General features: G+C 34.0%; 1 protein-coding gene and 3 long non-coding RNA genes across 4 annotated transcripts; 3 read left to right on the forward strand and 1 right to left on the reverse strand.

Moving 5' to 3' along the window:
- Nucleotides 1–1221: 1221 nt before the first annotated feature.
- LOC114148787 (uncharacterized) lies at nt 1222–15359 on the reverse strand. The gene is made up of 4 exons (XR_003596340.1): nt 15349–15359; nt 6718–6720; nt 2419–2492; nt 1222–1543 (listed from the first exon to the last, which is right to left on the reverse strand). It is a non-coding gene; the product is annotated as an uncharacterized LOC114148787 (long non-coding RNA).
- Nucleotides 2564–6379, forward strand: LOC114148775 (uncharacterized). Its single transcript, XM_028024268.1, has 8 exons — nt 2564–2621; nt 3480–3528; nt 3751–3801; nt 4828–4875; nt 4979–5162; nt 5310–5411; nt 5487–5561; nt 5698–6379. The coding sequence occupies exons 3-8, from the start codon at nt 3776–3778 to the stop codon at nt 5887–5889; spliced, it is 627 nt and encodes a 208-aa protein (XP_027880069.1). The 5' UTR covers nt 2564–2621; nt 3480–3528; nt 3751–3775; the 3' UTR covers nt 5890–6379.
- On the forward strand, nt 9452–10764 carry LOC114148793 (uncharacterized). Its single transcript, XR_003596346.1, has 3 exons — nt 9452–9503; nt 9647–9685; nt 10660–10764. It is a non-coding gene; the product is annotated as an uncharacterized LOC114148793 (long non-coding RNA).
- Nucleotides 13408–18508, forward strand: LOC114148778 (uncharacterized). The gene is made up of 13 exons (XR_003596331.1): nt 13408–13476; nt 13589–13636; nt 13955–13999; nt 14127–14168; nt 14274–14309; nt 15434–15476; nt 15941–15979; nt 16963–16998; nt 17371–17418; nt 17524–17701; nt 17819–17917; nt 17989–18066; nt 18150–18508. It is a non-coding gene; the product is annotated as an uncharacterized LOC114148778 (long non-coding RNA).
- Nucleotides 18509–18671: the final 163 nt, after the last annotated feature.

An 18671-nucleotide genomic window follows, 5' to 3' on the forward strand; every position in this document is an offset into this window, starting at 1 on the left:
TGCATATTCTGGAAGCTTCATTTATTTAAAGAAAGCCTTGTTAAATATATACCTGTGTAGAAAAAGTCAAATACTGGACTAATTTCAACATGTTGTGACATGTTCGCAGAAGAAGCCAGGGACAGAGAAAACTCTAAAGACTCAAAACTGAGTCTGACTGTTTTATATTGAGTTACTTGATCAGTAGTGACGTCATAGAAACAGAAGAAAAAATTCCTCACAGCAGCTTATGGGCTTTATTATCTATATTCACATCACACACTGAGCAAACAGTGACATAGATCACTTAGATAGAGGTCTATTATGTTGAATGAAAAGAACAAAAAACAGAACATTATTTTAGAATTATTGTGCAGCAATGGAGTGGAGTGGAAATTTGTGTTCCAAAAACTGGCACAAAGTCGAGTCTGACTTGTTTTTACCGAACTCTGGTTTGTACTGATGATCAGGTATGATCATCTGTGGACAGCATTTGTAAGAGACAAATTATTAACTTTGCCACAACTGTGCATGTTGGAACATTCTAAACTAAACTTATCTTAAACTGAAGACAATCAATCAACACTGAACAAACCGTGCTGCTTTTTGTGAAAAGTGTAATATTTATTTTGAACTCATATTGTGTTAATGTGGGCTGTTTTTCTTCTTCACAGAGTAGTTTTGCTAATTGTATGATACTTTCTAATTCAGTGTGTATGTAAACCTAAATACAAAAAAAAAAATTGATCAGTAATTCCTTTAACCTCTCATCCGTTCCTTAAGTTAAAAATTTGAGCTTTGTTTTTATGGAAAATCTCAATTCTTTCAGGTGACAAACAATGATACTGTTTTGGGGGAACCATAATGTGTGATCTGCCAGGTAAATTAAATATTGGAACTAACATTTCTTTGATGTTTCTCTAGAAGGACTGATGATGTGAAGGAAGATCCTCAAAGCCTCCAGAAAGACTTAAGGTAATAATTTGTCTTTTAAACCACAGGTTGATACAATTTAAGCCATATATTATTATGATTCTCCATCAGTACTGATTTGGCATGTACCTGAGGCCAAAATTTTGTCAGTTTACATTTGCTGGATTAATTCAGTGATAGTATGAAGTTTATTAATATTTTCTTTTTCTTTTCTATTTTTGTTTTCACAGCTTGACTCAGAAGAAGGAAAAAGAAGCACAGAGAAATCTGGAAAAAAACAGCACAAAAGAATCAAAGCAACACTCAAGGTATATTTTTGATATAGGAGTAACATTATAACATGGTGTAAAGTTTTAAAAAAGTCAATTTTACATAAAATCCCTCCACCTTAAGAGAAAAGGATTAAGAATAATACACACGTTTCTGAAATAATTCTCTATGTCGACAGTTTACATTAGATATCAGTTGTTCAAATTGCTAAAATATCAATTTGTCTCTAAGCCTTTGGGATATATTACATGACAAAGAACCTAACATTTAACCATCTAATAGTAGATTTCCTTTGAATGTGGACTGTTGATTTTATGAGTATTGCTCATGTAATTTATTACAAACAATATTAATTTTTTAGCTTATATTGAGGAAAGAATGTATTAAAACTTTGAACAAAACGTTTGGCTCGTCTCTTCCTCAACACAGCCGGGTTCTTCTCGGCGAGCGGCGGCCAGCTGTAAAACGAAACTAAACAAAGCGTGCTGACGTCCCAGATCACAGAGTTTAATTCATACAAAGCAATGAACAACAAAGCTGCAGAGATACAGAGATATGCATTTCTCATAAAATAACAACACACAAGGAGAGACAAAAACAAACACGAAACACACAGACAGACAAAGGCGCCCAACGTGGAGAGAAAAAAGATGGCAAAAACTCTCTGTACTTTACACACTCACATGTACTTTATAGTGAGTAGGCGTTTCCTCACTTTAATATATGCAAAGAAGGCGTTCTGTTGTTCAACCAATCAGAGAACCACCTTGGAAAAACGTCAACCTTCCCCTAAGTTTTAATGACCAAACTCAAGAGTCATTTTAGTTGTTAAAGTTATAAGTTAATTTTCACAAAACCTATTTTACTCTTTTGGACTCAGCATCTCCCAAGATTTGAATCTTTGCCTTATCACGAACAATATTTAAAAGGTGTATCCGAAATTAAACATAGATGTTTCCCAGATTCGAAATCTGTGCTCAACTCCAGATGCAGCTCAGAGCCCCTGGGAAACCCCCAACCTTCGACCTCTCGGCAGGGGAAGATATTATTTATGGCCTGCTAATTTAAAGCCTTTCAAGAGAATAGTGTTTTGTGGCTGCTCTAAGTTACAGCCCTGCCAGGAGAATGTTTATCTCTGCTTAACATTTGTCCAAATAGGAATGTTTATCTCTTAAACGCACATGGCATGAGATTAGCCATATTAAACACTCAACAATATTCATATTTCCTTAACACTTATTAGTCTCTTTGACTGCTGAAAGTCACTGCCAGGAGATAAGGTCATAATTATTGACACAAAGTTTGAAAATCTTTAATAGTATTAGCATCACTGATTAATGAATACAATAAAATGCAATAAATGCTGTTTGATAATCATGTGATTCTTTTTAAAGAATTGCCTTGACTGAATCCGTTCAACATGATCTCCGTAAGATAAGGTAACTGCATGGCTTACTTAAATTTTATTAATTGTAACAGTTTAATTAAACTGAAGAAAACATTAATTGAAAAAATGTCTGTGATGATTCTACAAATCATCAGAGGCAGATGATGAAAGTAAGTTTTAAGAAGCATTGAATGTTCGCCAGATTCAGCCTATGAATAGTTACAGCTTTGTTAATCTTGTGTCCAGAAAAAAGCCGTTCTGAGCGAAAAGCCACTGAAATGAGTAATATAGTTTTTGTTAGCTCCTCCGTAGAAGTGATAGTTTACAAAAAGTAATCCCACAATAATAAAATATCTGCAAATGTTGTGTAATGTCCTATTATATTGTTGGTCTGGACATGTGTCCCTCTTATAGCTCATAGACCCATAAGCTTTGTCATATCTATCTGTCTGTCTCTGTGTCTCTCTGTCTTTCTCTCTCTCTTTGCCCAAATATCTTTTGTAATGATGTTATTTAGTTTTACTCAGATTTTATGCTATGTCCTGAAATGCCTAAAGTTTGATATCTTTATCCATTTTATTACATATTTTCTGCAAGTCAAACCAGATGTTCTATTTGTACTAATTTACATGTACCCTAACTCCACATATGTCGGTGTCAATAGAAACAAGGGTCCCAAGCCAGCAAACAGAAGAATCTGAAGTAATTAAATACATACCAATCCATAGAAGTTTTTATCAGACAATAAGTTTGCCACATGCTAGATGTCTGCACTAAAAGTGTGTGACTTTTGCACAAGTGTGAGACAATCAGAAATCCACTGTTTTATAGAGGCCAGTACTTCTGACTTTGTTTGATATACTAAATAACTGTATATTTATTGTTTTATTCTTTGAAATTTGTTTTAAAGCAATGCAGTAGCCCAAGCGGAGAAGGAACTCAAATCACTTGAAAAAAGGTGAGGTACATGCAACCCGTTTTTCATCTGTATGGTAACTTTTTCTTCAGGTAGAAGCTTGAATACTCTTTATCAAGTCCAACGTGAGGACATTCTCTCTCAACACTATTTACATAGAATGGTCTGTCTCTCTGAAAAAAGTTGTGTAGCCCTCACCAGTATTTCAATTCAGCATAAATTTGATTTACTAAATACATAATCTTTTTCTATTCTATTTGTTTTTTTAAATAAATGTGTATTTTTACAGGATGTATGAAGAACTTGAAAAAACAAGGTATATACATGTTTTATACTTTCATTAAAGTCAACTTTTACACTAACAGAAAAATAAATAAAATCTATGTGACGAAATTTTTTACTAAAACAAATGTAACAACTATATATTGTTTCATACAACACAAAATGTAATTCTCATACTTTCCATCCAATGTGCATGGACAAACCAAATCATATGCTTTAATGATTTTTGTGAACTGTAAATTTTTTGTAGTGTTGAAAATAGAAATAAACATTTTCATGATTTGGAATGGCAAACTGGGTGCACAATCTTGAATATAATGAAGATCTTCTCTATTCCATACAGGATCAAACTACACACATGCACATTCACCCACACACACCCCAACACGCCCCACACACACGCAAACACACACATATATACATACAGTATACAGTATATACATACATGTATACTCTTATTAAATGTTATCAAGCTTCAGACAATGTGGCTATATTTGTCCACTTATATATGAGAACTGGTGGGACATGGCTTATTATAGCAAAGCTCCTAAATTGAAGCCTGCTTCACCTGTTAAAACAGTTTTGATGTATTTTTGCGATCATTGTCCTTCTGGACTCTCATTGTGTTGAAATTTCAACATTGTTTCCGCCTCAGGTGGAGATAAACTTGTTTGGGATGTTCAGGAACAACCCTGAGTTTTGAACTGTCAAACAAAATACTGAAGGTCTGTTTTAGTGCTGTTGGATGTCACTGCATTGCGATGTACACAGAGAAACAAACTGATTTTTCAGGTGATTATTTGGACATACATTTACCAAGGCATCACTTGTTGTAGATTTGTTGACATAAACATGATCTATAAATCTGAAATCTGTTTGAGCTTTTTCTCATAATACAATACATATTTCAAAAATGTAAGTTACTGGAAAAGTTACTTTTAACAACTCAAAACTTCAAAGCAATGTTTATACTACAGTTGAACAGGTATCTGTCATAAAATAAAACAATTTTTTGAAAAAACAGCATGTTTTAATTCACATTATGTATTTTTGTTAATAGGAAGGCTGTATCTGACAAAGATGAAGAGCTGGAATCATTGTACGACAGGTAGAGTACACATGTAAATAGTTTTTGTACCTTTGAGTACACACTGACTGACTTACTAATGTTTCAGGTACTTAAATTTAAAGATTGTTATTCTGATGTACAGAGTGGCAGGAGATGTTGCTTCTTCAATCAAAACAGGAAAAGCCATCAACCTTAACAATCCAGTTAGTCAACCAAGGATAATAGAATTATATGAAGACCTGAGACAGAAATGGCCAAAAATCAAATCTAGTCTGAAATCAAAGGGAGGCGATGGGAACTCATCTAAAATCAGACATCTGATGCAGGTAAATTGTATTGTATTTATTGATCAAATCAAATAAATTTGTAGTTAATTTTTATTTATTATAAAAGTTCTTTCTGAACTTTTAAACTTTTAAAATATAATTTTATTTGTCTCTGTTGCTGTTTGTAATTTAAATGAATGGAACCAGAAAGCGTTTTACCACGCGAAGGCTGAAATGACAGAAAAGATTAATCACCTAGATCGTGTATTTGAACTGAATATGGCAAGAAGTGATATAGCCAATTCAAAGGTACTGGATTCAAAATCTTAATATTAAATCCAAATAATTTGTATTGCTACTAATTCAATATTACACTTGTTACAGGTTAAGGAGTATAGACAGTTAACTATTCAGAATCTGCAACTCGCGATCTACAGTGAGAAACAACAAGATTTAAAGGTTTGTTTTACTAAAAATATTCTTATGATAATCTACAAAAGGACACCCTGCAGCTTGTAATTCTGGGTAAATGTAATGTTTATTTGGAATAATGTGATTATTGTTTACGTTATGTTTTTGTACTTTTTTACCATAGAACCCCACACCACTATACCAATGTAAGACCTTTCAGGATGTGGTGAATTATTTGAAACGTGAATGCTTCTGGTTGGGCCGCCTGATGGCTCTGAATGATCCTCCTCTTGGACCTGATTGGCTCAGTCCTCGCACAACATATGACAAATGGGACCTTCTACCTCACAATATCATTGAGTCTCCAAAGTATTAAGAAAACATTTCTAAAGTGTGAAAGCATTTAATTTTCATAGTGATTAAGGATGTTGTATAGATTAATTGCTTGAAATTGTGCAAGGTTTTTGCCATTGTTTCATTTGTGTAAAATGCTATATTAGTTGTCAGCTTCACTGAAGTATATTTAAAAATTTACTGAAGTATAAAATAGCTTTGGCATAATTTTTATCAAGCTTGAGGTTTTGAATAGACTGTCAGTTATTGCAATTATGTAAACTACTGCATTTGAAAACTTCTACAAATATTTTCATTTTGTATATCACTTTTATGATATATTTACTGCCATTTTTTTATGCTTTTCTAATTTTGCCACTGAATGTTCCATACAGCCTCAGAAAGACTCAATGTTTTAGTTTGCTGCATAATAATCTTATCCAAAACATGGTGATATCTCTTTACCGACTGTCAAATAAAGCTGAACAAACATAAAGTACCTATAATAAATTCTGATTTAGACTGAAAATATATTTTGTATGTCGTCCCTTAAGAGTCTCAGTGGTTTATCTTTGTATTGGGAACTAAATCGGCAATGTTTCAGTAAACTTTACCAGGGCCGTGCCAAGACCTTTGCAAGGGCAGGGCCTCAAAGTTATAAAAGGGGCATAGTGAACAAGATCTTAAAACACTGTACTACAGTATAGGAACAACCCATATTAATCAAGAATCTAATATTTAATGGGCTCATATATCATTTTGCACAATGCAAATCAAATGAAGTCTATGTTTTTGCCACGGGGGTAAAATCCCAGGGGGTCGAGGGTGTCCAGACCTCACAATCTCTGAAAAGTCTAGAATTGCCCCCCACCCCCTCAAAAAAAAAAAAAATTTGAATAACTGTTTGCACTTAAACAATATCAATATGAAAAGGCAAAAGAAACACCGAACAAAATAAATTTGTCACTAATCTAATAAAAAAATAAGAATTTATTTTTAGGTCCGCCTTACCATTATTAGAACAATGGTTCAGTCCAAACTGTAGGAGGAGCAACAGCAACGCTAAACGTCAAAGGCTCCATCAGAGCCGCTGAAGTGCGTAGCTAGCTGTTAGCTGTGGCTCTGCAGCATGAATAAAACACCCTCCAGTAAGTAAATACTTAACTACTGGAGGGTTTAGTATTTAGAGGGGGGTATTTAACCTTCCAGTAGGGTTAAATACTTACATTCACTCTTTTATTTACATTCACTGCTCAATAGAGTGAAACACATTAACAATAAAAATCAGACTGCAGTTAGTTATTTCATTACTTTGACTGAAGTAAGGCAACTTATTTAGTTCGTTTTTGTTCATAAAAATGTAAAAAAAAAAGTTGAGGCCCTGTCAATTACAAAATTATTCATATTGTATTTTCGAAGGTTGTTATTAGCAGGAAAAATTTTATGTTACCCCTCCCAGAGCAAAAAACACACATCCATATTTGCCCTGAGCCCCCTGGATCGGCATGAAATGGTTCGTTCTTGCTTGGAGCGCTTGATGGTGACGGTGTTCAGCAGCTGTCAGTAGAAGACAATAACAACTGTGGCAATTACTATGCTGCTAAGAAAAATAATAAAGTCAGGTTTTCAAAATAAATAGAGAGAGAAATAGGCAAGAGTGTCAATTTATAACCTAGTTTTTCTCCAAAAGAGATGGGTAGACTGTGTGAGATTATCAACCATTTAGCATAGTTAGCTTAGCTAAAGACTAAACTTCACTAGCATTTAATAAATTAAGGAAAATAATTACCAAGATATTCATATATTTAGCTTGTCCCTGTACCCTTTACCATTTAGCAACAGATGAGTCAGTCAGCAGCAACTCTAACCCACATCCTTCCTGATCTGCCCTCTCCTAAGTGAAATTAAAGCTGCAGTATGTAACTTTTATAAAAAATGTATTTATTTTTCACATATTTGTTAAAACTGTCATTATGTTGTGACAGTATGGCATGAGAGACAATCTGTGAACAATCTATTTCATCTGCTTCTCCCAGTACTATCTGGAAACAACCAGTCAGTGGCAGGAGAGTTTTAGTGCTGTCAATCACAATCTCATGTGGCTGCTTATCCCTATGCTGGAGCTAGCATAACCTGTTGTGAATGCCCAGTCTAGTTAGAATAGCTACCAATGACAGCAAATAAAAACATTTCCTGTAATGATAAGTTATTTCTCCACCATTAGCACATCTAGCAGTGAGTGAATGAGTTTGATTGACAGCGCTAAGACCCTCCTACTGGTTCTGATTAGTTGTTTTGGTCGGAACGTTGCATTACTTTAGCCAGTAATAGCAGCTAATGGAGGAGGTGGAGGAGATTGATTGTTTTCACAGATTATCTGCCTCATAACAAACTGTCACAACATGGTGACAGCTTTAACAAATATGGAGAAAACATATTTTTTATTAAAGTTATATATTGCAGCTTGAATAAAATGCAACAACATAGCATTTTTTTGAGAAGTCTGGATTGCTTTATCTGTATTTTGCACGTTGCTTTTGACTGTTCCTCGTGGGGAGAGACATTTCAGTAAACTAAAACTAATAGAAAAAATTTAAGCAACCTACTTGCAAACTGTATGCAGACTGTTGCATGTAAAATTCATGAGCAGTAAATATTGTGCTAGTATCAGTATTGAACCAAAGAAAGCAGGGTCGTTGCAAGCCTTTTAAATTGTGACACTTTTGATGGGTCAAATAGATGCAAAAAATTGTAACAGCAGCTGCGTGGGGGGGCCCAATTTAATTTTTTGTCATGGGGCCCAAGATTCCTGGCAGCACCCCTGGCCTTAGGGCATCCAAATGGCTAGCAACAATCCTGGCTAGCACTAATCTAGAAACCCAAGTACAAAGAAAAACATACAAAAATAAATAAAAACTAAATTTATTAGTAATATAGCAAGACCTAAGGTAATAAACAAGCAAATAATCCAAATAAAAGACTGACATATCCATATTCAAAGTAATTTGAAAATAGATATGTTCATGATTATTGCTTTAATAGCTCATTAATAATCTTATAAGTTTGCTTTGTTAGTTTTTTGTTCTTGTTCTGGTGTTAAGGGAGTTCAACATCACAAATTTAAAACTGTTTGGCTGGATGAGGGGTCACAGATCAGCCCTCTGATGAAGCTATCCCAGTTTCATATTGTCATGAAATGGTGGTGTTGAGGTGGTGAGGCAGACGCTGTAGACCCAGGATGCGATAATAAATTATTTCAATAATGAATGTCCAGCAAACACAGTCCAACCAACGGGCAGCACGGCCGAGCGGAAGCCAGGGCTCGACACAAATGGACGAGACGACGGACTGGGTACAAAGACGACAGACTAGAAGTCAGAATGAGACGAGGACCCGACAAAGACACAGACACACAGGTGACACTAAATACACAGGAGGTAATTAGGGAACGAGAAACACCTGGGAGTAATCGAGGGGAGAACAGGACAACACAGAGGCACAGAAAACTCGAAATAAATACACAGAAAAACACAGATCATGACACATGTCAAGAAACACAAGAATTACTTGTTTTTCCACTAAACTAACATTTTGTAATATTGTCAAAAGTTTCAAACAGATTACAAATCTTCAACAACAAAATCATATTTCAATAAGGTAAACCTTATTTTTTTAGTTGAGTATGACACATTTTGAACCACTGTGTATCTCTGTAGCAGATACACAGTTCAGTAAATTCAGTAGGAGATTTTTTTGACAACCTGAGAATGTTTGTCAATAATGTGTATTTTACTTCAAAGATCTGAACTGCATGAAGAAGAAGAGCGTCTAAGATCAAGGTATAAATTAAAGCAGCGGCCCCCGACCTTTTTAGTCGCGCTGACCCGACCGGTCAGCCCTTCTCAATTTTGCTGCAGCCCGGGGGAGGGGGGGAAGTGGTGCGCCGCAGTCCTCCGATGTTGTTTTGTTACTCATTCTGCTGCAAGTTGGCTCAATTTTGACACGCAAGACGGTTTAGGATTTTCAAAATAAAAGATCCGGAAGTAGTTCATTATTTCTTGCGCTGCCCGGTACCGATACCGATACCGGTCCGCGGCCCGGTGGTTGGGGACCACTGAATTAAAGGAAAGATAGAAAATATTATTTTGATAAAAATTGAAAGCATATTTCTCTGATTAAAGAAAACTGCCAGTGGATTCAGCTAAACTACTTGAATTAATTCTGTAGAATCAGCAACTAGACGGAGAACTTAAATGTTACTTTCCACAGAACAACTAGGCTTATTGATGAATATTTAATCTTATATCATAAATTAATGTTTACACATTTATCTTCAATGTTACAAGTCCAAATAAAGTTGGATGAGTAACAGGAAACTATTCTCTCAGTAGTTGAGCTACATGCTATTTTTTACCACATATTTAAATCAACTTTTGAGACTGAATTGGAAACATTAGCCAAAGTTTTCAAACAAATCTCCTAAAATACAAAATATATCATAATACACAACAGTAGTTACACAAGTTTAAAGTAATTAGATTTGTAGCCACTAGGTGACATCCTATTCACATAATTTGTTACTGTGACAACAAAATATGAATCCATGGATTTTACACCTTAAATTAAAAAAATAATAATTTCCTCAGAAATAGCAGGCCTGTAATATTTGAAGTGGCACATCTGTATTGGAATCCATATTTACTTTTCTTAGCATAGTATTAAATTGGGAAAATAACCTTTCTTTAAACAAGAAAGTTTTTAGATTGCTGCAATTGTTTCTGTCATTATTTTATTGTTTTATTCTGTTTTTCAGCAACGTGAAAAGCTCAACAGTTTTCCAGACCGTGACGAGGCCAGTAAGATGGATGTTCAGCTGTTTCACTAATAACTGGAATGGCACTGGAAACCAGAACCCCAGGTAATGTATGCTGGCACATGTTGCATTGTTGCATCTAAAAACTATTCATTTGTTGTTGTTGTTTTGTTTTCTTTTTCTCGTTTCTTTTTTTCAGTTAATGGCTGTTATAAATATAGTAAATATGATTTCTTTTTCCAGCAATCATCAGCATCTGTGAAACACATTGTGACAAAATGCTGCCTTATAGGTTTATTATCTTTATTAATGATTATCAGATTCTGTACCTGCTCAATGTGGGCATTATGATGGGAAGAACCTAAATAGAGTCACATCAATTCTGGGACACATTTTGACTGAAGCGAAGGAATGTTGTACATAAACTACAAAAGCAATAATCAATAAATATTTGCATTTGAACAAGAGCTCTAACATCAAATGAGGTATATTATAGATAACATTTTTGTGGATGTTTTGATTAAGCCTCCAGTATGTTGATGAAGTTCAGCAGGAGCCACATTCTGAGAAAAGGTAAATATACGACTTCAATTTGAGAATTACAGACCAAAAACCACAGTCATGTTCTCCAGTTTAGAGACCTGAACAGATACTGAAAAACCAACAGCAACCAGCCAAATGGAACAACATTAAATCACAGACAGGAAGAATAATTTCTGTTTTCTCATGTTTTGAAACTTAATGGAGGTCTGAATAATAGACTCTCATTGTCTGTAATTTGTATTCCAAATTCAATTGGAATATTTTAGTACTTAAGCTTCAGTTTAAGTACTAAATTATTACCTTTCCCCATGCTTTAGCTAATCTATACACAATACCCTAATAATAATATTACTCATATATTTTGGCCATTACAGATTTGATTAAAAAGTCATATAAATTGTTTACCAAAATCAATACGTTCATATATGCATATACATATATATATATATATATATATATATATATATATATATATATATATATATATATATATATGTCGGGGTGTGTGTGGGTGTGTGTGTGTGCGTGTATGGGTGGGGGGGGTGCGGGCGTGTGTGTGTGTTCTGGTTTGCATGTTCTCTAACCAATGCAAAGTAAATATTCAGTAGAAAATTCAGCAGGATTATTTTTGGAGACTCATCCCACCAAGTTCAATGTTTGTTTCTCAACAAGTCTTAGAAAACTTCTGAATGAGTCGTTTTTCATGCTGGATATTAAGAAAAGGAAACAGATCCACTCTTGCAAAGGTGTGTAGTATTAATTGATTAATTAATATAAAATGAAAATATAAAAATCTTTGAGTTAGAAAAGTTAAATGCCTTCATACAGAGCATCTGGGCTTTCACTTATTGAGAAACTGTTGCTTCCTAGAGGCGTGAACTTTGTTGAGATTCCATTTTTTGTCCAATCGTTATATTTGTCGATGATGTTCTGCACATTGCATGTGCTGTTAAAAAAAACACATTCCTCCTCTGTGAAGAGAGAAGTGCTGAGCCAAACAAGATGGCTGCTGTTAGATCAATATTTGGTGATTTTAAAGAACAGTTTTTCACTCCACTGTGCATTACTAGATACTAAATGGGGAACTCTGGACATGATCTTCAGTAGCCAGTAGTAACATCAAATTATTGCTTCAATTTGCTCAAAACTTTACACTGGATAAACAGGATTATTTTATCAGGATTAAGATTATTGTTTTGTAACATTTACATACAGACTGTATGTAAATGTCCTCTAGTTTAATTTGCTTATCAACATTTATGTCCTTCTAGTGACAGGCTGAAGGTGAAATACAAATGTTGCAGTAAGATGAAAAAATCCATTTAATATTGTAGATCACTTGTTCCTGATACAGTTGTGATTTAATATGTTCATCATCTATAACATCTTTTGATTCAAACTGATCCAACTATGTGACAGATTACAGCACTTTTAAGAGTTATTTCCTTATCTTTCCAAAGTTGAACTCCCTCCTGACTGTTCAGATCAGGGTCACCTGCTATGAAAAACATAAACATCGTTTCAGGTAAAAATGACCTGGAACATTAACTTCGCCCACTTCCTGATTCAAACTGCATGAACAGTATACTTGTTCCCCTACAGTATTGACCAAAAACAAAATGTAAACATGGTTTTAACATTATTTAATTTCACTCCTCTGACCAGCAAGGGTTTGACTCCTGCATCAATTTGTTCCTACTATTCTTATTTTGTATAACTGTTCAGATTGTTTCTTTCTCTTTCTCTGGCAACAGTTTATTTATCCTTTAAACATCATTTTCAGGTAAAAGTGACCTGGAACATTACCATCGCCCACTTCATGATTCAAATTTCACAAACAAAAATATTCCCCTACAATATTGACATAAAACAAAATGTAAACAAGGCCAGCTAGAGTTTGACTCCTGCATCAATTTGCTCCTGATCTTAATTTAAATATGTCTGTTCATCCTGTAGATTGTTTCTTTCTCTGGTAACAGAGCTGCTGTCTCAAAGTGAAGACAGCAAAAACTAACTGGAGCTCTTCTCTTTCACATCCTTACAGATTAGCATTTATTAAAAGCTACCATTGCAGTAAAATAAATAGTATATCTTAAAACAGAGTGGTCGGATATTTTGTAATGCATTTCATAATGGGACTTTTCAAATGTCCTGTATTTTTTATTCTCCCTGTTTTCTCCCTGGCTGTAAAACCTGACAGGAAACATCAATATAAGCATGACTGTTGTTTTTACACAGATTAAATTATGAAGAAGTGCAACTTCAAAATACATGGTAAATATTTTTTCTTTTAATTTCTGTTTCTTTATTCTTGTCTCTTTTCTGTTTTTGTTTTTTTCTTTCAGCTTTGTGAACTGATTTTCATTCTGTTTGTTTGACTTCTTAGATCAGCACTAAAAGAAAAGGACATGAAAATTAAAGACTTGCAGGAAAGGTATTTAAATGTTTTAATGTAAAACATTGTGAGGTTTTTTTTTATTTGGACAATAAGAAAAGTTTAGTGATTTAAAAAAACAAATGATATTTTGCTGACCTAATTTTGATTTCAGCTATAATCAGAAGTTATTCACTTTAAAGGTCTTAATTGTGAACACACAATAACTCAATTTCTTATCTGATTTGCAAAGTTGCTAATTATTTATGGGGATTTACTGTAAAAACTATAATGAAACAATTGTGAAAGAATTATTAGAGTTTAAAAAAAATAGATTTGTGTAAACAAACATTCATAAAATCATTTACTTCTTTGAAGGACTGAAGACATGAAAAATAACGAACAGAAGCAACATCACTTGAGGTAAATATTTGACTTACATTAAGTTCAGTAGAAAAAACACTAAAAAAGTTTACTGTTTTATCTAACTGTGGCCAGTTTAGCCAGTATGTTTGTATTAATTTAGTAAGTTGCTCATTTTACTCCACAGATCTTCTCATAAGGAAAAGGAAATTGAAGACCTCAAACAAATGTACATCACAGTAAATGATTTGAAACATGGAATTTGTTTTTCTTTTTTAATAACTGTGTGAGCCGATGGGATGCATCAAAATAAATATGTGTTGGTTTTAAACAGAATAAAGGAGAAGGATGAACAACTTAAACCAATAAGGTAAATATTTTTCAACATTCATTCATTCATTCTGGGTATTTCACTCAACATATCTATGCTTAAAGAAAAAAATAAATAACTGAGGCCTTGAAGCAAAAGTATTTCATGTTCCAAGATGTTAACAATAAGTAACATCTTCTAAACTCTGGGATTTTAGGTGATTTAAAAATTTAACTGTGAAACCTTTCTACCATTGAAAAAGTATTTTTAATAACTATTCATGATTTGAGCTTGTAAATGTTTTACAAACTCAAATCATTTAGAGTCCTCTCCCTGCAGTTACTTGTGTTTCCAACAACTTGTTAAAAGTAGAAGTTAAATTTACACAGACAAGGGACTAAAATATCCATCATGAGGCCCACAACAAAACGGAGATTAAATTGAGGTTCCAAGAAACATCAGAACAGCATTGTGAGTCAATGCCTATCCCTTTTATGCATAGCGGTCACTGCAGAGGACGGCTATCTAAAAGCCATTTTCTAGTGTTTCTTGTGTATTTAAATGCACACAAACCACAGAAGAGGAAACTAGTGGATCCACTGCAAGTGAAGAACATTTTTTGCTAAATTTCATATGGGAGACAAACAAAAAAGCATTCAGATAAACTCAGCGATATCCAGTGCCTCCTTTGACTGTAGAGGACTCTAAACATTATTGTGACATCAATAAACCCCTAAAGATTAATACTACTGTTGTATTTTCCGGATAACAACGTTGTATTGGGAGAAAATTACAACTGAAAATTACAAATTACAAAAATCTTTGTAAAAAATGCCTTAAGAAAATCAAAAACACTTTGGAAAACAATCTTGACAGAAAGGATTAAAATTCATGCATGAAAGGGTTATAAAATAAAATGGACCCATAGTGTTGAAATAATTTTGACCCACTGATTTTATGGTAATGAAAGACTTAAGTTCAAATGACTAATCATATTTATTTCCTGTTTTTTTCTACTCACAACATCTTATTTATTATATCATTTGTAAAGATGTGGTATTTACTAAAATGAAAAAAACAGATTCACCCTTTAACTAACTTTTAAAACTTTGACAGAACAACCAGCCAGAGTGAAAAAAAGTTTTGGTTTGTTAAAACTAAAAAAAAACTTATAAATTTTGTAGGGATCCAAGAGAAGGAAGTTGCTCAACAAAAGCATCAACTGAGGTAAGTATTTGCCTAATTTAAATTTTAAGATAATGTATTCTATAGTTACTGTCAACTATAAATGAAGGCCAAACATGCTCAGATAGCAGCTAGCCTAGATGATTAAATCAGCAGAAATAATCAATGAGATTGATTGTCTCATCAGACTGGGGTCAGTGTTTGTTCAGTTGATGGTTTTGCATTGATTCAGGGTGAGCTGCTCATTTTACTCCACAGAGGCAAAGAAAAGGAAACTGAAGCTTTCAAACGAACATATGTTACATCCAGTGATTTAAAACATGAAATGTTATTTTTTTCAATGAGTGTGTGAGCAGAAAAAAGATCTTAAGATAAATATCTCTGATGCTTTTAAACAAAATAAAGGAGAAGGACAAACAGCTTCAATTGGCAAAGTAAATAAATAAATTAATTCATTCATTCATCCACTGTGAGCTGGTTTTCATTTTGTGTATTTTACCTCACAGATCTGGAAAGCAAAAGGAAATTGAACCCTTGCTGCAAAGGTACTTTGCATTTCAAGAGGTTAACATCAAATTAAAGTTTTCTAAATGTTGTCACTTTAAACATTCAGCTGATTTAAATGGTTAACTGTAAAACTTTGAAAATTTTGTAGCATTGAATGAAAAATTCTTTCATAACCGAACATTCATATCTCATCATACACTATATTGGTTCAATATGACGGTGGTCCAGCCTTTGCGGCTGGTATAGCTTCAACTCTGCCATCCATGTTTTTATTAAGCTTGCTTTTGCAGAGCAAATGTTGGATGAGGAAGAGTCCAGCTCCAAACTGACAGTAACACTCTATGAGAAAGAGTGTTACTGTCATGAAGTGCGGTTGGATGAGGTGAGGCAGATGCAGAGGACCCAGGTTGTAGGGAATAAATAGTTATTTAATGGTGAAAATACAAATCCAAAATCCAGGCAGCACAGAATGAGCGGAAGGCTAAGGCTCAAAACTGGCAGCAACTGGTTAACAATAGACATCTGGACAAACAAGACAGATTAGACAAGGACCCAACAAGGAACACAGGGGGGATTAAATAATTAAATACACAGAGGGTAATCAGGGAAAGAGACACAGCTGCGAACAATCAAGGGGCAGACAGGACAACTGGAGAGTCAATTGACACAGAAACCTAAAATAAACACAAAGGAAACTCAAATCCTCACAGATACATGTGGCATTTCAGTTTTAGATCTGTGAATGTTCTACTGTTTAAAAGCAAATGCAGTGAAAAAACAGCAACAAAAAAAAAACAAGACCTACTGTCTTGGACGCTGAATAAAAGAAATAAGTTGTTTTTATTAATGTTGTTACCTAAGCAATTATTGTGTCTTTAAAATTGTATGGTCATTCTTGACAAAGAATTTTAAAACAGGACTTTTCAAGAGCTTGCCATTTTTCCATTCTTCCTGTTTTCTTGAAAGATTGTGTGACCTTGTTGAACACATTCTGATGAACATGTCCACTGCTTTTACACAGAGTTCATGAGATGGAAGCACAACTTCAAATATCAAGGTAAAAATGCACAATGGAGTTGTCACATGTCAGGTGATTGATTAAGTGGCCTATCTTTAAAACTAATCAATGACCACTAGTTAAACATAATCAAATCAAACATAATCAGGGCTTCTGAGTTACTTGTTGTTTCAACATGGTCTAGAAAGCTGGACACCCCTGATGAGTCCAGAAGTCTAATAATACACCAGTACTTAAATAAAAAAATACCTGGACAACTTTTATTGTTTTCACTTCTAGTCTAAATAACATCTACAGTTATAAACATTTATATATTTTTCTGTCAGAAAGTTTCTATGTATTTGGTTTGATTTTTGAAACAATAAATTAAAGACTTGGAATGTTTTACAAGTGCATTATTATATTGCACAGATCTGCTCTACGAGAAAAAGATGAACAGTTGAAATCTTTCAAAGACAGGTACTGTATAGGTTTTCTTTAAAATGGTTTTCTCACAAATACTGCAAAGAATTAAACGTAGAATTAAAACAGTTTTCTGTAAATGAATATGTTTGGTTTTTACAGAGTGGCAGGAGAAGTTGCTTTGTCAATCAAAACAGGAAACACAATGAGCCTCAACAACCCTGTTAATAAGAACAGAATAAAGGAAATGTATGAAGACCTGAGGTGTGATTGGCCAAGAATTAAAAAAAACTTAAAGTCAAACAACAAACATCCAGATTCTGTCAAAGAAATGATTCTGGTACAGTTGACACAAAATTCAACGTTGGACTTCATTCTTGCACATCTGACACAAACTAATGTTACTGTTTCTCCCATTACTGTTCCTGCTTGTCTCAATTTTTTCCCATAATGCCAGAAAGAGTTCAGGGAGGCAAAAATTGAAATGAGGAACAGAAGAATGATGATAGATAAAGTGTTTGAAAACGGGAAGAATGCTGGAGGAACGCCACAAAAGGTAACATCATGTATTTTGAAGTCATCTCTCGTGGTCCAGTCGTGTGTCTGAACTGAGGTTTGTTCTTTCAGGTTGATCAGTACCGACAGCTAACAGTTCAGAACCTGCAGATGACTCTCTACAATGAGAAGCAAGTCGCTGGTTCACAGGTGGATTTGACTTGTCCAAAAATACTTACCATTCATAAAATGAACAAAGAAAACTAATGATTTTATTTATTTATTGTCAACAGAAACCTTTTCTTGAAAATGAAGCAGGAAATCCTCAGGATGTATTGGAGTATTTGGGCTCTGAATGTTATTGGCTTGGTTGCCTGATGGCGCTGAACAACCCGCCTCTTCAGCCTGACTGGGAGAATCATCCTCCGTCGATGGATCGATGGGACTTGTTCCCCCGAAATATCAGAAATGCTTCTGAAAATGAGTGAAATGAAATTAATCAAGAAACAATATCGCTTTCTACGTCTTTAAATCTGTGAAAAAATGTAAGTGTGACAGCTTTAACAGATCTTAGAGCTCCACCTTTTAATTTAGTTGAAATAGATGTTTGTAATTATTGTTTTTAAAAGCTCAATAAAACCTAATAAGTTTGTTTAGTTGTAATTTTTAATTTTCATGCCTTTTTTAAGCATCATAAATTTAAAACTGTTTGACTATTATATTTAATTTGTTTAATCATCTGAGTTTCCTGTGAACCTGAACATGTTTTTCTCTGCTACTCTTGATTTGCCTCTATTGTGCAGCATCTTATTCTG

The sequence above is a fragment of the Xiphophorus couchianus genome, chromosome 7 (genome assembly GCF_001444195.1).
Source record: "Xiphophorus couchianus chromosome 7, X_couchianus-1.0, whole genome shotgun sequence".
NCBI lineage: Eukaryota > Metazoa > Chordata > Actinopteri > Cyprinodontiformes > Poeciliidae > Xiphophorus > Xiphophorus couchianus.